Source organism: Agelaius phoeniceus, chromosome 11 (genome assembly GCF_051311805.1).
Source record: "Agelaius phoeniceus isolate bAgePho1 chromosome 11, bAgePho1.hap1, whole genome shotgun sequence".
In the NCBI taxonomy this organism is placed as follows: Eukaryota; Metazoa; Chordata; class Aves; order Passeriformes; family Icteridae; genus Agelaius; species Agelaius phoeniceus.
The window spans coordinates 22,667,287-22,691,642 of NC_135275.1; the positions used below are offsets into that span (position 1 = coordinate 22,667,287).

General features: G+C 56.4%; 1 protein-coding gene across 1 annotated transcript; it reads left to right on the forward strand.

Annotated features, from left to right (window-relative positions):
• Positions 1–1,602: 1,602 nt before the first annotated feature.
• Positions 1,603–24,356, forward strand: LMCD1 (LIM and cysteine rich domains 1). The gene is made up of 6 exons (XM_077184747.1): positions 1,603–1,641; positions 11,484–11,572; positions 12,783–13,038; positions 17,712–18,077; positions 21,446–21,661; positions 22,354–24,356. Exons 2-6 carry the CDS (start codon positions 11,484–11,486, stop codon positions 22,507–22,509), a joined length of 1,083 nt encoding a protein of 360 aa, XP_077040862.1. The 5' UTR covers positions 1,603–1,641; the 3' UTR covers positions 22,510–24,356.

Genomic DNA, 24,356 nt, shown 5'->3' on the forward strand with positions numbered 1-24,356 from the left:
GGGGCTGCCAGCCCCCAGGGCCTTTGGCCTTTCTGCTGGAAAAGCATCTCCATCTCCATAGGACCCTGGGAGGTCGGGTTCCCTGTTCCCCTTCTCTGCAGGAAGACTGTGAGAAACTTCAGGAAAAAATGTACCAACAAGGGAGAAATTAAATAAAGGAGAGCAGGATTTTTGTTTAGATTGCAGCTTTAAGGAGCCAGCTCTGAGCTGGGGTTGCACGCCTGGATCAGAGACCATAGCAGGCAGCTGGACCCTGGTTTCTGTTATTTCAGGGTTTTCCTGGACCCAGGCACAAGGGAAAAGGGAGAATGGCTGGGATCAGTGGGAACTGGGGAGCCAGGGGAGGGAGCAGGAGCATGTGGAGCCCTCCCTCCCTCACCTGCACAAAGGGGCTTTGTGCTGGACCTCTTGGCCTCAGCAGGGGCAGGCAGGAATGTTTGTTGGAGCAGGCTGGAATGTTTGCTAAAGCAGTAAAGACCTCACCAATCCATGTAAAAAAAAAAACCAAAATACAAAAGGCAATAGATTGTCATTCAGTGCCCAACATGCATTGAAATAACAAGAGAAACGTGGTTTTGGACAGTTTCTTCTGCTAAAAACATTCCATGTCTGTCTGCTGTGATAAACTGCCCCAGCACATTCCTGTCTGATTTGGAAATCCATTTCCCTGTGCTCGGTGTTAGCTGTGCCTGGGATGGGAGCGTTAGAGGGACAGAGGGACTGAGGACAGAGGGACAGTGCCAGGCCAGCCACAACAGGGGCTGCGCAGTGCTTGGGCACCCCAAACCATCAGCCCCATCCCTGCCCGCAGCCCTTTCTGGCACTGCTGCTTTGGGCCAGGAACTTTTACCCATTCCATTCTTTCTTTCCCTCTTTTTTACGCCCCAGGGACTGTGGTGTCTGAGCACAGAACCCCAGAATGGTTTGATTATTGAATAGGATAACCTTTACTCAGTTCCACCCTCCCTGGCCTGGGCAGGGACACCTTCCACAATCCCAGGTAATTCCAAGCCTGTCCAGCCTGGCCTTGGGCACTGCCAGTGATCCAGGGGCAGCCACAGCTGCTCTGGGCACTTGTGCCAGGGCCTGCCCACCCTGGCAGGGGACAATTCCTCTGCAGTGTCGCATCTTCCCGTGCCTTCTCTGAGGCCATTTTCCCCATCCCTGTCCCCATTCCTGTCCCGTCCCTATCCCTGTCCCTGTCCCCATCCCTGTCCCATCCCCATCCTTGTCCCCATCCTTGTCCTCATCCTTTTCCCCATCCCTGTCCCTTGTCCCCGGCCCTGTCCCCGTCCCCTTTTCCCCATCCCCGTCCCCTTGTCCCCGTCCCCTTGTCCTCGTCCCGGTCCCCGTCCCCGTCCCCGTCCTGGTCCCCGTCCCAGCCCCTGTCCCTGTCCCTGTCCCCTTGTCCCCATCCTTTTCCCCATCCCTGTTCCTGTCCCCTTGTCCCCCTTGTCCCCGTCCCGCTGTCCCCGCCGCAGCCACGCCCCCCCCGCTCTCCCCCACTCGCCATTGGCCAGGAAAGTTTCGGGACGGGTCGGGATTGGCTGAGAGCGGCGCGCGGCCGCCGCGCCCGCCAATGAAAGGCGGCGCTCGGGCAGCGCGAGCGGCGGCGGCGTGGGAGCGGCGGAGCGGCCGGAGGTGAGTGAGGGGAACCGGGGGGGGACAGACCGGGGGACAGCGGGAATGATCCCGGTCCCCGGGACGGGACAGCCCGGGAACAGCGGGAATGATCCCGATCCCCGTGCCGGGACAGCCCGGGGGACAGCGGTATCGGAGGACAGCGGGAGTGATCCCCATCCCCGGGTCGGGACAGCGGGAGTGATCCCCATCCCCGGGATGGGACTGCCCCGGTACAGCGGGAACCATCCTGATCCCCGTGCCGGGACAGCCCGGGGCACACCGGGAGCGATCCCGATCCCTGTCCCGGGACAGCCCGGGGCACACCGGGAGCAATCCCGATCCCTGTCCCGGGACAGCCCGGGAGCGGTCCCGGTCCCTGTCCCGGGCACAGCGGTATCGATCCCCGCGCCCGGAGGTGCCCGGGCACAGCGGCTGCGCCGCGGGCAGCGCTCGGCGGAGGGAGCCCGGGGTTATTGCCGGTATCCCGCATCTCCGGCTGTGCTGCCCGGGCAGTGCGAGCCGGGGCACTGAGCCCACCGCTCTGCCCTCCTCCCTGCCCTTGGGGGCGCCCAGAGCGCCCTGCCCGGTGCTCATTCCGTGCCAAAATCGCTCCAGCGAGGCGTCTGCTGGCAAGGCAGCTGTGGTTGTGCGAATGAGCCCGTGTGCGGCACAGCTGTGCTGAGCTGCGCTCTGCCGGAGGGAGGGAGGGAGGGAGTCCCTTGTCCCCTTCTAGACCCTCTGGAGAGTGTTGGCTCCAAGAGATGCCGGCCCTTCCTGCTGCCATGGCCCTGGGCTCTGGAGGGGATTCTGGCTGCCGGATCAGAGCGTGTGGAATGGCAGCAGCTGCTCCCGTGACCTTCCTCCCTGCACCTTTGTCCCGCGTGGCTCGGGGATGAGTTCAGCAGCCCCTGTCGGCCTGGTGTGATCCCGTCTCGCTGGGACCGTGCTGGGGCACCCCAGACCCTGCCCTCTGGGGGTCACTGCCTTCTGCCATGGCGTTTTCTGGCAGCGTGGGCCCCCAGGGCACTGTCCCTCTGACTGACCGTCAGGCTGGGCGGGTCAGCCTGGCTGTTGCCGAGCTGTGGTACCTCCTGTCCCGATGGGTTTGAGCTGAGCCACTGCTGATCCCGAGGAGAACTTTGCCCGGTGTCACTGTGAACTTTGCCCGGTGTCACTGTGAACTTTGCCCGGTTTCACAGTGAACTTTACCTGGTTTCACTGTGAACTTTGCCCGGTGTTTCTGTGAGCTGGCTGTTCTGGCAGGGTAGCCAGGCAGACGCTGGTGTTTGGCAGCAGGAGCTGCTGGCCGGGTGACCCACAGATGCTGGGCTGGGCTCCTCAGCATCCCCCTGCCCTGCTCTCCTGACACACACGATGCTTGGAGGTGGGGCTGGGGCACTCAGGATTCCTCCTTCCCTGCGTGCTGACCCTGCTGGGGACAATCAGTGCTGGCTGGCAGGGGTGGCACCCCCGGTGTGGCCCTGCAGGGTGGCCCTGTCCCAGCAGGAGTGGTCAGGGTTTGGTGGGACCTGCTGGAGGGGCCTCCTGATGTGTCATCCCAGACTCAGAGCAATGTCCTCTCCCAGCAGGTCCCTGCTGCTGCTGGCGCCTCAGCCATGTGCACGGGTCTTGGCTGCCGTGGGGAGGGCACCTTTGGGTGCCAGCTGGAGCCCTCGGGATGCTCCTGCCAGGCACTGAGTGGGGATGGATCCCACAGGAGTGAAAATGGAGCCTTTTTCTCAGGGCTGCTGCTGGGCTGTGGTCAGGCTGGCCCTGCCAGCAGCTCAATCCCTGCCTTGTCTGGAGCAGGGGGCTCTGAGTGGGGCTGAGCTCTGCCAGCAGCCCCAGGCTGGGGGTCCCTCGGGGGGGCTCCAGGAGCAGGGCTGGGTTTGGACAGCAGAGAGGGCTGAGCAAATCCCTGCTGTGGGACAAGCCCTGGTGAAGCTGTTTCTGCCCTGGAGCCATCTCCCAGGAGCTTCTCAAGCATCACCTGCAGGGGATGCGGCAGGGAGGGCTCACAGTGCACCCCAAAAAGGCTTCTGATTGCAGAAAGCATCAGAGACTTCCCAAAATGTGCGGCTGGATGCTCAGCTCCCATTGGGGAAGGGCTGTAAAGGACAAGATGTCACCTCTACTGTCACTTCAGTCTGAGGCAGTGGCACAGAGTGCAGTGAAGGTGCAGTTCTGCTGGGGCAGGGGATGCCCAGGCTCTGCACAGCTCTGCTGCCTGTCCCCCCTCACCTGAACACTGAAATCAGACATGCCAGCTGGTTTGTACTGCAGAAGGGCTATGAAATGACAGAATGAAAACAAGGCAGGAGAACAATGCAGACGCTGTATCGGTGTCTGAATAATCGCCGTCGCAGCGTAAATGGGTGTCTCTGCAGCAGACGGCTGCTTCATTTCCTGAATCCTAAGGCGGGCACTTTTTCTGGGCATGGTGTGGAATACTGTCAAATTTTAATTTAGCTTGGCAGTGTCACACAGCCAGTCTGAGCAAGTCGGGAAGGCAAGTCTGGAACTCATTAGAGCTTGTCGCGAGGCCCCGAAAATTTGATTTTCAATCACTGTTGGGTTTAATTATTGTTGATGTCTTGCCTAGAGTATTCTGGGATTCTTTCTGAGGAAATTAAAGCAGCATGAGTGGGACAGCGTTCTGTTTGGCACAGGGCTTGTTTAGATTGAATTCTGAGTGGAGTTAGGGCTCAGAGCAGGGAGAAGGCGATGGCTGGCACGGCGCGAGGCTGGAGCGGGCCCAGCTGGCCAGGCAGCCCCTGGGCTTGTGTGCTGTTCTCACTAAACTCTGTCCCTTCTTGTCAGAGCAAAATAACCCACCAAGCTAAGAGCACCCGTCTAAGCCAAGGTAAAGTTTACTCAGTTCACACAAATTTTGGTTCTTTACCTTTTTCTGCCTTCGGTTCTTCACATGAGACTGGCAAACATCTGAAGCGTCATACAGGACACAGGAGGGCTGCTGGTGCAGGGCTGAATGGGCTCCAGGGTGTGGTCTGGGGGTCCTGGTGCCTCAGGGAGAGGCAGAGCTCCCTCTTCACCAGCAAACACTGGATGCCTGAAGAGCCCTCTGCAGCTGTGTGCAGATGTGGGTGGGAGTGCTGCTTGGGACTGCAGCTTGCATTGGTCAAGTCCAAAACCTGGGAGCTTTTCAAAACTTCTCATCCCAGCTGGAAACGCAGCTTTGTCACTCATGGTTCCTAAGGTGGGTGCCTTGGTCAGGGTGTGCAGGGCTGAGCCCCGAGCTGTCCCCACAGCTGGTGGGCCTGGCTCTGTGGGAAGGATGCTCAGCTCCCTGGTAACAGCAGTTCTGCCCAGAGACTTCTGTGGGACACATCTGAGAAGCCTCTGTGGTGTCCCAGAGCTCTGTGAGCACTTTGGGTGGGTGAGGATGAGGATCCTGGGTGAGGGGCTGGGGAGGTTGTGCTTGAGCCCCAAAAAGGTGCTGCTGCTCCATGGTATAAACCCTGTCAGGGCTGCAGAAACCAGCTTCATCTTCATCACCAGCTTCATCTCGGCTCCAAGTGTGGGGCTGGAGCCCCAGACCTTGAACAGTTCCACCCCAGGACTGGTCTGGCCCTTGCAGAGTTCTCATGCTCATCATGTCTGGTCTGCAGAAGCTCAGTTTCCCTCTGGAGCCGGCACTGTCTCTGCCCCGGGGCATGAGGAGCTTGCTGCCAGGGCTGGGGACAGGTCACACGTGGCTCTGGGGACAGGTCACACTTGGGGAGGTGGCTGTGCCTCCCTGGAGGCTGCTTTGTCCTCAGGGCACTGACCCCTGCTCCCAGAGCAGTGTCCTTGTGCTGCAGCCCAGGGGAGGAAGCAGATGTGGATCCTAATGGAGAAACCTGCTCTGGGTAAGTATTTATAGACATGGAATCACAAAACAGCACGGGGGTTAAAGACCTTGTTTTGGGACTTGGACTCAGAGCTAAGCAGAGTCCAATGAAATGCAATTCACAAATTACAAAATCCCTCTGGTCCTGCAGAGAGGCAGTGTCTGGAGTATTTGCTTAGGCTGGGGTTTTTCTCCTTTTTTTAAAGGAGGAAATACTGTATTTCAGCCATCCAGGAAAGGCAGTGCTCAGATGTCCCATCTTGGAGCTCCTGTTCCATTTAGAGATGGGGCTCAGAGAAAGGGGACTATTTCCAGGCAGCTATTGGCAGCTTTTGGAGAGCTGGAGTTTCCTAGGGCTGGTACCAGGCTGATTCCTCCCTCTTGTACCATCTCACCTGCTCCCAACACCCACCCCGTGGCTTGGTTACATCAGGTGGGCACGGGAAGGTGAATTCTCTCCAGAGCATCCTGATGGTTGCCAGTGTTTGGGGTGGCACAGCTCCTGCCTTGGCTTCAGGCCATCAGCAGCCTCAAGATTCACTAGGACCCGTTGGTGTGCTCCCTCTGAGCACCTGCAGACTTGCTGCTCCAAACCTCCTGGCTTTGTTTTCCAGCCTGTGCTGAGATTGTGAAGCTCGGGGCTGCCACAGAGAGGCTGCAGTGCAGGAAGGGTGAGGGACAGGGGTGGGGGCCCAGGCATGGCCCTGCCCTCGTGCCACCTTCATCTTCCTCCTGTTTGCTCCACCAAAGATCCCTCTCCTACTGCTGAGAGGATATTCAGTCCTAAATCAGCTGTTAATGGAGATTTGATGGGAGCAGCTCCTGTCAGTGTCCTGGGGGCTCCCCATTCCCAGTGGCATCCAGAGCCTTCTCCTCGTGTGGCAGATGGGGAGGCCCCAGCTGGTCCTGGGCAGGTAACTGGAGATCACCCTGAGACCCTTACCTGAGTGCTCTGGAACTCAGCACAGGGGCTGTTCATTAGCCAGACACTTCCTCACATCTTGGTTTAGGTTTATAATTAAGTCCAAGTGTCTGAAGCACTGTCTGACTTTGTGAAAAAATCTGATTTTTCAGCATTTGCCCTTCTCTTATCATTAATTCACACATTGTTAGTGAAGAAAGGAATGCTGCCAGCTATGTGCTCTTGGAAGAGGGAGCTATTTGCAGAGGCCCTGGTTGTTGGAGCTCTGTCATCCTGTGGGTTGGGATCTGGCAGCTCCATTGAAATAGTTTCCTTCATTATCAGAGCCTTTACCTGCTCTTTATGTTGCTAAAATAAAAGGCAGCAAACTTCTTACTCTGCAAAGTTTAATACAATAAGTGCTTCCAGTATTGCAGATGATATCAACCCATTCATTGATGCCTGAAATAAATCCAATAGAGAGAATTTGGGATGAAAGACAGCCTTTTGTCAGGGAATTTTTTTCCTGTGAGTGTGGTAATTGGGATAACGCTTGCTTGGAATCTGGCAGGGAAACAAATTGCTTGCAGGTCATGATTACAATGGATGTTTTCTATGAAAATGAGAAGAAAATAAATCAAAACATCCCTTTGCTGTTCTCAGAACTGCAGTGGTGAATGTGTTCATTGGTTAATGCCCTTCTGAGGGCAGCTGCTTGCCTTGTCAGACCTATTCCCCTTGCTGTCAAGGAGCCTCTCCTGAAATGCAGAAGAGCCCCAAGTGTCCCACCTGAGCTGCCCCTGCAGGAGGTTCAGGGGATGTTTTGGGCTGTTCTGTGCCAGGACTGGGAGCTGGTTCCTGAGCTGGACCTCCCCAGACGTTGGGTGCAGTCAAGGAGGATGTTGAGCTCTAAGGCCCCTTGCAACCCAAACCCTTCTGTTTGCTGGTGATCAGCAGAAAGGAAGAGTTCAGCCAAATGGCCAGCATGTGAACTGGAGCATGCAGCATTCCCCTTGGATGTAAACCCTTGCATCCTCCAGTTGCTGGAAATCCGTCAGGAGGTTTGAGCTGGCCCCAAGTCCTTAAGGAAGTTTGAGCCAGCCCCAAATCCATAAGGAAGTTTGAGCTAGCCCACTGTTATTATGCAAGCCTAGCTCTATTATAGTCAAATCATGACAACAAATGATCTGCTATCCATCCCTGTCCCTCAGCAATTGTGCTGAGCAGACTGGTCCCACCCATGTGAATATTGTGTGGCTTTTCCCCATTCCTTTGTTCATGGGTCTAGTTCAGACTTGGCTGTAAATCTTCCAAACTCACTGCAGCTGGAGGAACCTCCCCAAAGGGTTCTGGAGGTCTCTCAGCCTCCCTGGAGCTCTCTCGTGCCACGGCTGGGACCGAGGGCAGGGTGTCTGATGCTGCAGGAGGGTTTGGATGGAGCCTGTGGTGGCCACTGAGGAGCACTGGCTGTGGGGAGAGGTGAAACGAGGACCTCGGCTCTGAAGGGCTGTTGTGAACTTGGAGTAACTTTTTGGAAACCAGCTTTTCCTCTTCCCTCCCTAAAAAGGAGGGGAAAACATACTTGAGGTGGTTACGTGTCTGCAGCACCATTTCGGTCTCCAAATAGGGTGTTGTGCAATAAATGCTTTTGGGATCCAGAAGCCTCTGTGGAAGCAGCAGGGCCCCCTTTGCCAGCCCCTCCCAGGCCTGTGGCTGTGGCACTGTGTCCCCAAAGCCCTTCTGGGGCTGGAGAGCCGTGGGTGACTCAGGCAGCAGTGCCAGGAGTGGTGATTGCCACGGGACACCCTTCACCTGCTGTGGATCTGCCCTGGTGTCACACCGGGCACAGCAAGCAGAGAGAGCCGAGTCCTGCCTGTCCCTGCTGGGTCCTCCATGTTCTGGACTAACCTCCACACTGGCCAAGCTTCCTGAAACTCTGAATGGGACTTCAGGCCCGAGTTCTACAGGTCCTGCTGCCCCTGGGACAGTCCCTGGCAGCACACCCAGCTGTCAAACTGGTTTCAGCAGAGCCTTTGGCAAAGGGTCCTTGGCCGAGGTGTGCTGGGCTGGCCAGAAGGTGACAGAGCAAAGAGCCCTGTGGGGTCTCAGCTGAGCAGCAAACAGAGCAGGCTGTGCAGCTGGAGCCTGACCTGCTCAGAGCTCCTGGCCAGGAGTGTATCCCACCAGACCTGCCAGGGGAGCTCAGTGCTCCTTTCCAGAGGACTCCTCAAGCTCTGGAGCAAGCTGGAGCCGTGTTTGGGTCCTTTCCTTGTCACTTGTCACTCCAGGCTCTCCATTTTCCAGCTGCTCAGCGACCCATGGCCGTGCCTTTGGCTGGTGTAACAGCAACCCGTGGCATTACTGGTGTGCTCCTGACACTGCTCACTGATGTTTTTGTGGGTAGAACAGCCTCGATTTCCTATCATTTCACTACCCAAGAATTTCCTCTGCCCTGACTTGCTTTCTGTCTTCTAGCAGCAAGAATGCTGTGAGGCACAGAAAGCCAAAACAGAAATCTTGCAAGGAGCGTCTATCTAGTCCTGGGGAGCAGGATTTGCTTTCCTTCAACCAGTTTGTTGACATAGGCCTGGTTTGGGGGTTTTGGCGCTGTTTAAAGCATTACAAATGTCTCCAAACCCTTTGTGTTAGAAGGTGATGCCAAAGTTCAGCTGCACTTCTCGGATGGGCTTGGGCATAGGTGGAGCCTGGGCTAGTCAGAGCATTTGTTTCACATTATCTCACCGGCTTTGGGTTTTTGCAGTGTCTTGCATAATTTTTGCAAAGAAATCTCCTTTTATGCCGATGTGAGGAGCTGCAGCAGAGCGAGAGGAGCAGCTCAGTGCCTGGGCAGGACGTGCAGGGACCGGACACTGGCGCCTGTTGTGTCTGGCCCTGCACAGGGACGGGAGTGAGAGTGGCTCAGCTCTCCCTGTGCTTCTGGAGGAGTGAGGAGCAGCACTGCCCTCCAGACAGAGCCTGCCTGGCCTTTCAGAGCCTCCAGAGCTGCTGGCCCGAGGGTCTGAGCTTGCTGGGCACCCTTGGGGCTGTGACTTCCTGCCCTGGCACTGCCCTGGGCTCCCAGTGCCAGCTCGTCCGGGGAGCTGCCTGTGCTGCTGACCACACTTGTCCCTGTGCCTTTCCCCTTGAGTGAAAGAGCCTTTTCCAAAGGCATTTATTTAATCCAGATGTTTGTATTTTAGATAAACCACCACTTGCAGTCCCTTGCTGATGCTCAGCTCCTGTTTGACTCACTAAGATCGGAGCCAGCTAAACCCCAGCAGCTCGTGGTACCTGGCACAGGGCTGGGAGTGGTCTGTGGGAATCCTCAGTGTCTGTCTGTCCTGGGCAGCTGGCACAGGAGGAAGAAGAGCTGCAGCATCGCCACTGGGTTTGTCTCTGAGCAGAATTCAGAGCCTGGAGCTGCTGAGCACAGCCTGGGTCAGCCCAAGGGCCCCGTGGGTCCCTGCTGGGGAGCAGCATCTGCTCTTTTGCCTCAGTCCTTTCACTGCTCTTGGTCCCTCCCTTTGAAAATAGGTTTGGCAAGGCCAGCCTGTTGTGAGGTGCCAGAGGGTGATTTAAATAGTGCATGATCTTGCACTGCAGGACTGAGGCAGGGCAGGGACTGCAGCCATGGGCAGGTACCAGCGCTGGGCACCTCCACAGCCTCAGCCCTGCTCTGCCAGGGCTGAGCCCTGAGCCTCTGCTGGGCCAGCTGGAGGAGGATCCCTGTGGGTCTGTCCCAGGGCAGATGTTCTGTGAGTCAGACAGGCTCTCAGTGTGTGTGCACAACTGAGGAGTCAGCTCCTAGAACAAGCTCCTGCCTCCAGAGAGATTAAAGACCTTTCACAAAACCCGATCAATGGCCCCAGAAAGGCTGGCATTGTGAGACCTGTGTATGCCACAGCCCTGATGGGAAGTGCAATCTGTGGTGGCCACAGTGGTCAGAACCTGCCCAGCCCTGACACCTGGCTGTCCCTCCAGGGGCCAGAGGTGCTGGGCTGTGCTGGGGGAGGCTGTGGGCTCTGATCCCTGACTGCAGGGGCTCGGAGCTGCTGAGCTGGGCTGACCCTCCCCTGGTGCTGCCGCTGCTCCTGCTGGGCTTGGCGCTGTCCCTGTTTCCCCTCAGCTCATTTTTCCAGGGAACAAGCATGTCTTTCAGGCAGGAGCCTGACAGCTCCTGTGTAAACATCCAGGCTGAGATAAATTCAGCGTCTGCTGGTGTCACCTTGCCCTGCTGCCTCCTGCAGCACTTTGTTTTTGTCTCCTGCTGTACCCTGCTGTGTTCCTCACGCTCAAAAAGCCATGTTTGATAAATCCACGGGACAGGCAGGAAATAGGTTTGTTTTCCAATGTTCCGGGCTCCTGGCATGGGTTTTTGCTCATCTTTGTCCTGTTGGGAGTTTGTTAGGATGTCTCTGCAGCAGTGAACACCCAAGGATGGGTGACTTTTGTCTGTTTTCAGTGAGCAGCAAAAAGTGCAGCACAGCCACAGCCCCCCGTGTCACTCCAGCATCCCCTCTGCTTCCCAGAGCATTTCCCAGTGTATTTCCTGCTCACTATGGAAACCCCCCCTAAAGTCCAGTGCCAGGGGCATGGAAACCTACCACATTCCCAAAATACACTTGGAGACACACCAAGGAGGTCCAAGGTGCAGTAAAGCAAGTTCAGCATCAGGTTATGGCAGTGCACCTCCATGTCTCCTGCCTGACCTTCTGCCTTGCACAGGTCCATGTGCAGTACATGAATTCTGTGAACTGGATCAAAATGAGACCTGAGGTCTCTGTGGAGAGGTGAAGGTGGCTGCCCAGGGTATGGGCGTGTTCCCTGGGTTTGATGTGCCAGCCCCTCCACCTTCCCTCACTTTGAAGGGAAAACCTTCACCCAGCATCCTTAGATAAACTTAGCAGGGTTGCATGGATGTGGTCAGGTGGTGTTGGGGGATCTGAGGTTTCATGGGACACAAGGGATGGCGGAAGGGATCGCTGTCTGCAGGGCAGTGTCCCCTCTCTCCCTGGGGACAGAGCCCTGCCAGCTGTGCTGCTCCAGCTGTGCTGCTCCAGCTGTGCTGCTCCAGCTGTGCTGCTCCAGCTGTGTGCTGCTGTTTTGCAGATGTCGGGGAGCCAGCCGCAGGTGGGAAGAGGCGCGCCCTGCCTGCGCTGCCGAGGGCTGTGCACGGGCTTCGAGCCACACTCCTGGAGGTAACGTTGGTCCTGCCTGATCCTGCCTGCAATGGGGCTGCTGCTGACACTGCACCTCGTTACTGATGCTTCATTCCCAGTTTTTCCTCTTAAAACCACAAATTCGGGTAAATAGCCCCTGATAGCAGCAGCACACCAGGACAGTGCCCAGCTCAGGGCAGGGGCTGCTCCCTGCCCCAGCAGGACAACAAAGGGGCTGTGAAATGGAATGCAGACATCCAGATGTCACTAATTAAAAGAGAATTAGTGCCCTCTGAGCTGCCTCACAAACCCTGGGCTCCTCTGTGCTCCTGGGGAGCTCCCCAGGGCGCTGGGCCCATGGTGGAAGGGCAGGGAGGCTGCGGTCCAGCTGTGCTGCTGCAGCTGGAATGCCTTGGATGCCTTCAGCTCCATTTGTGATACCTCAGCTGTGTGAAATCCAAACTTTAAAGCACTCATTTGGTGGAAGCACAATTTTTTTTTTTATTGACTCCATTAAAGGCTGGTAGGACTCATTCTTACTCCAAGATCCTGCTGAAATCCTCGGGGTTGTGTCAGAGTTACTTTGCCCCTTTTGCTATTAGTGTTTGATGGCAGTGCTGGCCACCAGAGTGTCCTTAGACACTTGTCTGTGTGATTTATACCTATTATCGTTCAAATTACAGTCAATTAAGCATCAGTTCCTTCCAGCAGTCACTTTTTTAATGGCATGTAAAGATTCATAATAGGCAAGGCTGGTGCTGCTCTGTTGCAATCTGGTGAGGAGAATTATCTCCAATCTCGTGATGCTTGAAGGGGTTTCCAGAGTTCAGGGGAAGCAGCAGCTCATGGGTGGGAGGCAGCAGATTTTGCAGTGCCAGGACACAGGAAATGGCTTCCCACTGCCAGAGGGCAGGGCTGGATGGGTTATTGGGAATTAGGAATTGTTCCCTGGCAGGGTGGGCAGGCCCTGGCACAGCTGGGGCTGCCCTGGATCCCTGGCAGTGCCCAAGGCCAGGCTGGACACCAGGGCTGGGAGCAGCCTGGGACAGTGGGAGGTGTCCCTGCCATGGCAGGGGTGGCACTGGGTGGGATTTTGGGTCCTCCCAACCCAACTCAACCAAACCCACCCCAGCCCATTCCACCCTGAGCCTTTTGTCCGTGCCATGAGCCCAGGCTGTGTGTGCCCCTGGGGCAAGGCTGGCAGCCCCTGCCCGGCTCATGCCCTGGATGCTCTCTTGGGATTTCCCAGGAAGATCTGCAAGTCGTGCAAGTGCAGCCAGGAGGAGCACGGGCCGAGCTCGGAGCTGGACGATGACCGCAAGATCGGGCGGCTGCTCTCGGGCTCCCGGCACGCCTCGCTCACCGCGCGCCTCAAGGGCGGCGACGGCGCCCGCGTCTACAAGAGGAACCGCATGATCGTCACCAACCCCAACATCTCGGGCAAGGACCCCACCTTCGACACCATCACCTACGAGTGGGCTCCCCCCGGGCTCACCCAGAAGCTGGTAAGGGCAGCTGGGGGCTGGGACGGAGCTCTGCTGTGGAATGGGCTTGTCAGGGAGAAACAGGAACCCGTGGTGGGCTCAGAGGGGTACAGAGCCTCGAGTTTGGAGCACTGCCCATAAGCAGAGTGGGTAGGAGAGTGGGATGGAATGCCTTTGGGGTTTATGGCTTTGTTTACATTTCTAGGAGAAGTCTTAATGGATTTTACAACTAGAAAGCTCTTAGTCTTTTGGTAAAGCCCATCTGCAGTAAAAGCATGGCTGGGGAGAGATACCATCCCTGCTGTCCTGCTGCCCTGGGCAGCCCATGCCTGCTCCAAAGCCCCAGCCTGGATGTAAGAACAACTCCTCCAGGCCTTCTGGGGCTGGCTGGGCTGGGCAAGCAGAGGAGCAGGAATGGGGCTGGCAGGCAGCTGGGTGGTTGTGCCCCAGGGCTCCTCCTCTCCTGCTCTCAGAGAGCATCCCTGTGCTGCTGGAGGAGTCCTTGCCTGGAGAGTGGGCTCAGAAGCCCATTCCCGGGGTCCCTCACAGTCCCTCTGAGGAAGAACAGCAGCCCACCCCTGTTCCAGCAGCCTTGAGGAGCTTCCTGTGCCCAGGAGCTGGAGTGGGAGGGCTCCCTGTGCCCGGCTGGGAGCCTGGTGAGAGCTGAGCTGGGTGCCCAAGAGCTCCTGCCTGCAGCTCCTCTCTGCTGCCAGCAGAACCACTCTCACCTCAGCTCTGGAGCTGGGGATTTCTTCCTTACAGTTTAAGCATAATCTGGTCCAAATAAAAACAACATTTTCAAGAGAGCTCAGGGTAAAAAGGTGAGATAGGGAGCGTGGTCCCCTTCCGAGGGCTGGATCCAAAACCGAGCCCCCAGCCCAGCTCCACCTCCCTGCCGTGCCTGGTTTCCATCTGGAGCGGCTGTGTGGGAAGGGGTGGAAGTGGTTTTCAGCATGGGGAGGTGTGAGCCAGCAGAGCATTTCTTGTGGGAAAGCCTTTAGCTGGCTTTTCACTGTGCTGTGGTGTAAAACCTTCTGGGTGCCACTGTCAGGAGTGAGCAGTGAAGAGCTTCTGCTTCTCAAATGAAACAAATAGCTGCAAGCTATTGATGCCAATCAACAAAAAAAAGCTGCTGAAAATGCAACCAGAGACCTTTTTAAAGAAGAATTTGGGATACAGGTGTTAAAGTGTAGTTGCAGCCCGCAGAGCCAGACTGGTTAATTTGGTTTAAAGCCAGTTGCCCTGAGGGCCTTGGACAGGCTGGGTTGGGGCTGAGCTGGGGATGCTTCATCGAGGCCCTTCCCTTCCCTTCCCTTCCCTTCCCTTCCCTTCCCTTCCCTTCCCTTCCCTTCCCTTCCCTTCCCTTCCCTTCCCTTCCCTAGCCCCCAGCCCAGTCCCATCCTCCTGATGGGGGAGGTTCAAAAACTTTATGAAAGTTTTTGATCTCTTTATAGTGCCTGGACAGGCTGGAATATATCTTGGTTCAAGTAAACAACAGGCAGGAGCTTTGGAGACAACCTTGATAAATTCTGGCTTGCAGATCATCTTGACAAACGCTGGGGAGAAGTGTTGGATGTCAGCCACTCTCAGGATGGTTTCAAAGGGACTTGGGCCAAAAAGCTGTTAGTGCACAACTGCCTGGCTCCAGGGCTTTCCTCCCGAAGGCAGGCTGGCCACTTGGGATGGCTTTAACCTTGTTTTGCTGAAGTGGACGGTCAATAATAGGAGGAAGTTCAGAGCATTCTTGTTAAGCCGTGCCTGCAGAAGTCATGAAGCAGATACTTAGGTCCTTGGAGACAGTGGAAAGAACAGATCATAAAATAGCCCCAAGATCCAGTGGTGAGCAGTGAAAACTAAAATGCTCTTCCTCCAAATTACCTGCACTCAGGCAGCACAGCGAAGCATTGGCCATAACAATAAGTGATAGCAGCAGATGTAGCAACTTCTTGTTCTTCATGGCAGTTTTTGGTGTCAGGTTGGATTTTTTGGATTTTTTTTCCCCCCAATCTTTTCTCTGGACACATTTTTATTGACATCTGCAATTATAACTTCAAGCATTCCCTTGGCCAGGGAGTGAAATCTCACTGCCTGTCTGGGCAGATACTGAAACCTGCCCCTGAGCAGGCTTTAAGTAAGCCTTTAAAAAAGCCTTGAGGCTTTGCTTTCCTCACTCTCAGCACAAACACTTTGTGTTGGGAGTGGAGATCCTGGAGGTGGAGCAGACCAGGAGGCTGCAGGTGCCTGTGCTGGCCCCTTGCTCTGGTGTAAATGTTCATTAGTCTTGGCACATCAGTGGACTGAGGTTTCTCCCCACGCTGCTGCTCTGCTGCAGCTCTGCTGTCCTGGTCCTGCTCTCACAGCATCACTTCAGTTGTTTCCTGTCCACTTGTGGGGCAGTGCCTGTGAGGAGCAGTCAGGGAATCCCTGTCTCTTTCTCCTCATTCCTCTTCGGTTTCCTCATATCTGTGAAAGCCATTTGTGCACCAGGTCACTGCCCAGCATCCCACAGCTCTCCAAACAGCTCTTCCCAAACACCACCTTCTCCCACAGGGCAACAACCTTCCCAGGAAACTGGACATCACCCCCCTTTGCCCAGGGCCACGATGGACGAGTGCTGATGTCTGATATCCCAGTGTGCAGTGATCTGAACTTGCACCCCAGGGGTGGGGAAGAAGCCCTGCTTCCATGGAATCATTATGTGCTGCTGTTCCACATTTCCTGTCAGGAATTCCGCCCTGCAGCACTGCTCTCTGCCTCAGAGGAGGCAACGTGGAAGGCACCTGGAAGTTTTTCCTGACGTGCTGAAGAGTTCAGTGCTGGGCAAGCATTTCTGTGTGGAAAAGCCCAGCCTGAACCAGCCTGTGTGCCACAAACAGTTAAATCTCTCTGCTAAGTCTTTTAAGCTAGAGTTCTCAAGTAAGAAGCAAATCTAACGCAGCTGGCTGCTGGTGTGGCAGGGAAGGGCAGGAGCCAACTGGCTGCCCTGTCACTCTCCACACTACAATAGGACAATGCCGGAGTGGGAAACTCCCTTCCCCTGCTCGGGCCAGGAGCAGTTAACTGTGCAGCCCCCGTGGCCCACGGGCTCTGACCCAGCCTCACACTGAAGGGCTTTACTCGGCTGCTGAGGTCCTGGCCACTTAAATCAGAGCCTTCATTTTGGGCACTTTCTGGGCATTTCCTTTCTGTGTCACAGGGTATTAATAATGAAACACCTTCCCTCTGCAGTGAAACCAGAAGTCAGGTGGAACTGCTCAGTGACACAGACTCAACTGCCAGCTGCATTTTTCCTGTTATGATGATTTCATTAATTGATAAAGGATGGTCTTTCACTGTGAGCTGCTCTGCACACAGCCCTGTGGGCTCTGGGGTGCTCAGAGTGGTCTGGGACTCACTCCCTGCAGCTCTCCCTGTCCCAGCACAAGGCAACAGAGAGCTGCTCGTGGGTTTTGATGTTTATGGGTTTTTGGTCTTTTCAGCAGCCGTGTTATCAAATTTCATGGAAAAGTGTCATGGTAATGCCAGCAAGGGAGGGTGTGCTGGGATTTTTGTGCAAAGCAAGTTCTGTCTGTGCTGCTTTGCTTTCCTGGGCAAACTGGGGTTTGTATTTAAACAAACAAACAAACAAAAAGTAATTTAAAACACCATAAAAACACCCAGTCTGTTTTCTGAGGATGAAAGGATTTATAGCAGCCTGCTACCCCAGGCATCTAAGCCAGTCCAGCCTTTTATTTCTGCACAGTGGGTGCAAACCCTTCAGAAGGAGAAGGGAGGGTTTGGGTGCATTGCTGCTGCTGCTCCACAGCACAAGCAGAGCATGTCCCTGGCAGGCTGTGCCTCCTGCTGCAGCAGCTCGTGTGTGTCCTGTGCAGTACATGCAGTGCTGTGTGTCCCCTGCAGTGCATGCAGTGCTGTGTGTGTGTCCCCTGCAGGCCATGCAGTGCTGTGTGTCCCTTGCAGGCCATGCAGTGCTGTGTCCCCTGCAGGCCATGCAGTGCTGTGTGTCCCTTGCAGGCCATGCAGTGCTGTGTGTCCCCTGCAGGCCATGCAGTGCTGTGTGTGTGTCCCCTGCAGGCCATGCAGTGCTGTGTGTCCCTTGCAGGCCATGCAGTGCTGTGTCCCCTGCAGGCCATGCAGTGCTGTGTGTCCCCTGCAGGCCATGCAGTGCTCTGTGTGTGTCCCCTGCAGGCCATGCAGTGCTGTGTGTCCCCTGCAGGCCATGCAGTGCTGTGTGTGTGTCCCCTGCAGGCCATGCAGTGCTGTGTGTGTGTCCCCTGCAGGCCATGCAGTGCTGTGTGTCCCCCGCAGGCCATGCAGTGCTGTGTGTCCCTTGCAGGCCATGCAGTGCTGTGTCCCCTGCAGGCCATGCAGTGCTGTGTGTCCCCTGCAGGCCATGCAGTGCTCTGTGTGTGTCCCCTGCAGTGCATGCAGTGCTCTGTGTGTGTCCCCTGCAGTGCATGCAGTGCTGTGTGTCCCCCGCAGGCCATGCAGTGCTGTCTGTGTGTCCCCTGCAGGCCATGCAGTGCTGTGTGTCCCCTGCAGGCCATGCAGTGCTGTGTGTCCCCTGCAGGCCATGCAGGGCTGTCTGTGTGTCCCCTGCAGGCCATGCAGTGCTGTGTGTCCCCTGCAGGCCATGCAGTGCTGTGTGTGTGTCCCCTGCAGGCCATGCAGTGCTCTGTGTGTGTCCCCTGCAGGCCATGCAGTACATGGAGCTGGTCCCCAAGGAGCTGCAGCCCGTGGCAGGCACGGAGGGCGCCTGGCAGCGGCGGCGGCGTTTGGCGCGGCAGCTGCCGCTGCACGACCAGGACCCCGCGCAGTGCCGCGGCCTCGCCGAGGGCGAGCAGCAGCTCATGCACGACTTCGTGACGAGGTACAAGGCCGAGGCCCTGGGCGTCGGGGAGGTGGCGCTGCCAGGCCAGGGCGGCGGCCGGAAGGAGGAGGAGAAGGCCCAGGAGAAGGCCCAGGAGAAGGCCCAGGAGAAGGCCCAGCAGAAGAGCATCGACCCCAGCACGGCCCCCGAGTCACCCAACGGGGCCCTGGAGAGCACGGCCGGGCACTACGTGAGTGAGGGGAGGGATAATGGGATGGGATGGGATGGGATGGGATGGGATGGGATGGGATGGGATGGGATGGGATGGGATGGGATGGGATGGGATGGGACGGGATGGGAGCACTGGGGCTGCTCTAGGCTCAGGGAGCCACTGGGAATAGGTTTGGTCTCAACTACAGCAGGCAGGGTGATCTGTGCCTTGTCCCCATCCTGCTGCCAGGGCATTCTCCATGCCTGCTGCAGGCTCAATCACATCACAAAGCTTTGGAGCAGCACTGTGAGGGCCTGGGGGGCTCCTCTGCCCCAGCCAGCCCTGCTGAGCACAAGGGTCCATCTGGCAGGGCTGATGAGCGGCGTTCTCCTCTTCTTCATCTCCTTTCTCGGCAGCAAAGGCCTTGCTGGGCCACCAAAGTCAGGGAATTCTTGCTGTGGGAACTGGTTTGAGCTCTGGGTTCTTGGCAGCTCTGAAAGGTTGGCCATGACATGTTCCTGGATGATATGGGCAGTGTTTCAGTTGAAAGCTGAACTTGATGATCTTGGAGGTCTTTTCCAACCTTCACCATTCTGTGATGCAAGTCAGTATTTCCAAGGAGGCTTCTTACCCAGAAAGACCTCAGATGACAGGAGGTGAAGGCTCTGGCCAGTTAGCACAGAGCTGTGAACATGCAGATAGTGTTCCCAGGACTGTAATCACTCTGGGGAAATGGAAACAGCTGCCCTGGGTCCCTGGGCATACAAATACATTTCCACAGAGAAATGGCTGAGATTCCTCAACACCCTTTTAGATTTATATTCCCCCAGCACTGTCTGGAGTGCTGCTGAACAGATGCTTATCATAAAATATGGAGAGTGGAAATACCTTGTCCTGGTCCTTGTGAGGGTGACTTGCAGCAGAGGATTTAAAGCTGGAAAAGCAAATGGTGTCCAAGTGTTTTTAAGAGGAGATTCTTTCCTGCCATTCCTGCACTGAGGTTGTACATGAAAGAGCAGTTTTCATTTTCAGTCCATATTGGGTAATGTCTCCCCTCTGCCATGGTCTCTTAACGTACTGCTGACTTTGAATCCAGGGGCACAGTAAAGACTTTCACTATTGCAACAAAACACTGAATTTTAAGATAAAAAATAGCCAAAAAAGGAAGGTTTCCTTTAAACATATCAATAAGTCATCCCAGCAATGAAGGTTTACTTAAACTGCAAGTTTGTCCTTTCAAATAAATAAATACATAACTGTGATGTTATTCTCCTTAGTTTGAAGCATCATTTCTCTCAAGGCACCAGCTGAAAAATGGAGCAGCTTTCAGAGCAGTGGCAGATCCTCTGGGACAGCCAGGCTGTGCAGCCCAGGCCATGGCAGACCCAGGGAGGACTGGGGACACTGGCCCTGCTGGCCACTGCCCTCATCTGCCTCCACATCCCTGCTGCACGTCTGTCCCACGGGATGGGTGTTCTTCACAGAGCACAGAGTCCTGACCCCCAGAGCTGGGCACTCCTCTGGTGTTACAAGGCTTGATTCCTGCCCTGGAATCAAACCAAATCCTGAGGCAATTGATCCAAATTAATCATTGTTCCCAAAAGCTTGAGGCCAGCAATGCAGGGAGTGCTCAGAGTGCCTGTGGTGTCTGGGAGCTCCTTCCCTGGGAGCTGCCACTGCAGAGCACGAGCTGGGCATGAGCAGGATGGGAAAGCCTGAGGGAACAGGACACGTTTTTGGCCAACACCTCTGGTAACTCAGCTAGTGAAGTGTTCACTCCTCTGCCTGCATGATGGAGATGTAGGAGCACCAAGCTGTAATCCCACCTCAAGTTTGAAGGATCACCTCTTTGTAGTGTGTAAGTAGCAGGATATGGAGGTTACACAATGCTTGGGAAAAGCCCCGTGAATAGATTTCCCCTGTGAACAATTTCCATGAAGAGAAACAGCAAAATAAGTTGTTTTTTTAACAGTTCTTGCTGGCAAGAAACTTGAGCTCAGGGTTGGAAGCTGCAGTGTTTGTTCTTGCTTTAGATCCTGCAAGATAAGCAGGGCTGGGCGGCTGGGGCTGTGGCCTCTAGGGGCTGGCAGGGCAGAGGCAGCTGCAGGGTCTGGCTCTGGGGCTGACCCCAGCTCTGGTGTCTCAGGGAGGTGTCGGGAAAAGGCCTGGGTCTGGTGGGTGCAGAGCCCTCAGTGTGATGGGTGCAGACCCCTCAGTGTGATGGGTGCAGAGCCCTCGGTGTGATGGGTGCAGAGCCCTCGGTGTGACTGATGGGTGCAGTGCCCTCGGTGTGAGTGATGGGTGCAGTGCCCTCGGTGTGATGGGTGCAGAGCCCTTGGTGCGATTGATGGGTGCAGTGCCCTCAGTGTGATGGGTGCAGTGCCCTCGGTGTGACTGATGGGTGCAGTGCCCTCGGTGTGACTGATGGGTGCAGAGCCCTTGGTGTGATGGGTGCAGTGCCCTCAGTGTGATGGGTGCAGTGCCCTCGGTGTGACTGATGGGTGCAGTGCCCTCGGTGTGAGTGATGGGTGCAGTGCCCTCGGTGTGATGGGTGCAGTGCCCTCAGTGTGATGGGTGCAGAGCCCTCGGTGTGATGGGTGCAGAGCCCTCGGTGTGATGGGTGCAGAGCCCTCGGTGTGATGGGTGCAGAGCCCTCGGTGTGAGTGATGGGTGCAGAGCCCTCGGTGGGATGGGTGCAGAGCCCTGGGTGTGACTGATGGGTGCAGGAAGCTCAGTGACCCAAAGGGAGAACCCAACCCAAACCATTCTGTGGTTCTCCCATTGTACCTGTCAGAAGCTCTTGGCTTCAATTGGGGTGTTTGTAAGTTGTCATCTGATCCCAGGGCCATTGCCAGCCCCTGCCCCTGTGCCCCCTGGAGGGGACACTGCTGTGCCAAGGCTCTGATGGGGACAGCAGGGCAGCCACAGCCCGTGTGACACACAGGCTGCTCGCAGCTTCAGTGGCAGTTGGAACAGCGCCCTGCCAGCCTCTGAGTGGAGCTTTAAGGCTGGCTCTTCACTAATCACAGGATTGCTCTGCAGGCACAGATAAAGAGCAGACCTACTTGGTCTGGTGTGTAGTGTGCATGGATGCCATTAATCTTGAGATTAATCACATCTAACTTTGGCTCTTTGGCTGTTAGAAATAGAAAACACTTGCTGAAATCTGTAGAGTGACAGCTGAGTTAGGCACAGACAGAAAACAATGAGAAAAGACCAAAATTCCTGATCTCTTTTCAAATTTACATCTCTGATGTGCTGCACTATAGGAATTCTTAACTTCTTCTTGGAGAACCTTTGTGTTTTGGTGGAGGTTTTGGTTTGGGAGGGTCCCAGTGCCCCTCAGAATGAGCTGGCCAGCAGGGTGGGTGTCGCCATGCCCATGCTGACCAGCACCCTCCGTGCAGCGCTGCGAGTCGTGCCAGCAGCCGCTGCCCGGGGACTGCCCCGTGGTGTACGCCGAGCGCGCCGGCTACTCCCGCCAGTGGCACCCCGGCTGCTTCGTGTGCTGCCGCTGCACCGAGCCCCTCGTCGACCTCATCTACTTCTGGAAGAGCGGGGCCGCCTGGTGTGGGCGCCACTACTGCGAGAGCCTCCGGCCCCGCTGCGCCGGCTGCGACGAGGTACGGACCGGGAGGGACCCGTGTGCCGGGGGGGAGTGACCTGAGCAACTGGGACCTGTGTGCCAGGGGGGAGTGACCTGAGCAACTGGGACCCCCTGTGCCAGGGGACAGAGTGACCTGAGCAACTGGGACCCCCTGTGCCAGGGGACAGAGGGACCTGAGCAACTGGGACCCCCTGTGCCAGGGGAGAGTGACCAGGGCCCCTGGGACCCCCTGTGCCAGGGGACAGAGTGACCAGGGCCCCTGGGACCCCCTGTGCCAGGGTGGGAGTGACCTGAGCCTCTGGGACCCCTGTGCCAGGGGACAGAGTGACCAGGGCCCCTGGGATCCCCTGTGCCTGGGTACAGAGTGACCAGGGCCCCTGGGACCCCCTGTGCCAGGGGACAGAGTGACCAGGGCCCCTGGGACCCCCTGTGCCCAGGACAGGGACACCTTCCCTGGGCAGGGGGGTGGGACAAGGTGACCAAGGGGAAGGTGTCCCTGTCCTGGGCAGGGGGGTGGGACAAGGTGACCTTTACAGTCCCCTCCAGCCCAGACCATCCTGTGATTATTCTGTGTACCCATTCCTGAGCTCCCTGGCTGATTGGCTTGGTGGGAGGTGTGGGGTGGTTCTCCCTGCTCCTGCCACGCTCCAGCTTGGTGGGGTGGTGGAAATGAGCAGTTGTCTGTCTGTCTGTCTGTCTGTCCTGTAGATCATCTTCTCGGACGACTACCAGCAGGTGGAAGGGCTGGCCTGGCACCACAAGCACTTTGCCTGCCTGGAGTGTGAGACGCTGCTGACGGGCAAACCCTTCACCCTGGCCAACACCAGCCTGCTGTGCAGCACCTGCAGCCAGAGCAGGGCCTGAGCAGGGCCAGCAGGGCTCCCACCAGGACTGGGGGCATTTGGAAACACAGCACGAGGGGAAGGTTACCAAATTTCAGAGTCTGACTATTCACTTGTGAGCAGCTCCATGTGCCCTGGCATGCAGCACAGCGAGAGGAGGTGTTTCCTTGGGGCCCTCTGGGAGCTGCCAGGGAGCCCTTGTGCCCATGTGTACCTGCCAGGAGGAGCTGGAGAGGAAAGCAAAGGAGAGGCTGGGCTCTGCTGGCTTTTGTCAAGTCTGTCCCACCTTCTTATGACTAAGATCTTGCAATAGTCCTTTGGAAATAACACATCTCAACAGTAACTTCTGGCATACTAAACCTACAGTTGTGGTCAAAAACAAGGGGTGTTTGTGGTTTTTAAATCCTTACTGGAATTAGGCTAACAGGCTGCTGCCACTGTGTCAAGGCAGTGGGTTTGAGGAATGTGATCAGCTTGCTGAAAGCAATGGTGTAAAATTGCAGCCACACGCAGCTGGGGCTTTGTCCTGTGCAACAAAAACACCAAGGAGTGGGCACAGAGGGCAAGGGGCTCACCCTGGTGAGAGGGCAGGGCAGGCTCTGCCTGGTCAGTGGCTGACTCAGCCCCTAGAGCTGCCACCCTGGGACTGGAATGTAAAGAATTTTGTGGCAAACAGCTTTATCAGCTGTCTGGGGGGCAGAGTGTGTGTGTGTGTGTCCCTGAGATGCTGCAGTGCCACCTTTTCCCTGCAAGACTTCAGTGACCCTTCCAAGAGCCAGGCAGCTGTCCCTTCCTGCATGGGGAACCCTGGGGACGCTGGGGTCCCACTGGGGACACTGGGGTCCCACTGGGGACACTGGGGTCCTACAGGGCCAGGGGCTGAGGTGCACAGAGGGCTGAGCTCTCTGCCAGCCCCCGTGGGTGGCACTCCTGCTGCGTTTGGGGACCCACATGGACACATGAGCATTTCAGAGCTGGCATTTTCAGCAGGACCCTGGTTTGGGGGTAACCCTCCCCTGTCCCCTGCCTGGGGAGCTCTGGGGGAAAAGGGGATCCCCTCAGCCCAGGCAGGGTTAAAAGCCAGCCAGCCTCAGGGGGTGGCATGGAGAAGAGGTGGTGCCAGGCTGCAGAGGAATGCAGCTGGGAGCTTGGGCAAAGGTCAGAGCAGAGGCAGGGGCAGAGCAGGGCTTTGGGGGAGCCCTGGCCTGGCCTCTCCTCTCGTCCCCTTTTGGGGGAGCCCTGGGCTGGGTCATCCCCAGCACCCTCCCTGCCCTGGCTGTCCCTGGCAGGAGGGGCCACGTTCACTTTAGGCACATGAAAGGCTCCATGGAGACCTTGTAGACCCCTTCCAGACCTAAAGGGGCTCCATGAGAGCTGCAGAGGGACTGTGGACAAGGCATGGTGGCAGCCCAGTGCAGCATGTTCTGAGTTATGGTTTTGTGATGTAGAAATTGTAATTTGTGAACTCCCTGCTCCAGTACACACTGCCTTCAGGCTTTGGGACTGTTGGCACCTGCTCAAGCCTTGCAGGTATTTCTGCAGCTCGTAAAATACTGTCTGCTAAAGAAATTTACTGCAATTAAACAGCTTAACAAAATCCTGTGCCTCTCCAGTGTCGGGAGCAAAAGCGTGAAATTAATGCATCAAACAGCTCGGAACATATGGGAGCCTTTAGTGCTGGTACTGGAGCTGAAATTCAGGGTGGGCATGGGCTGATCCTCCCCCAGCAAGGACAGCATTTTAACTTGGGGGCTGCAAAGGACAGAGCCTTCCTGTGTTGGGATGGCCAGGGCAGTCAGCACAGGGAATTTGTGCCTCCTGTGTGAGCATCCGGCTCCAATTTAAACTCAAGCATTCTGTGTAGTTGTT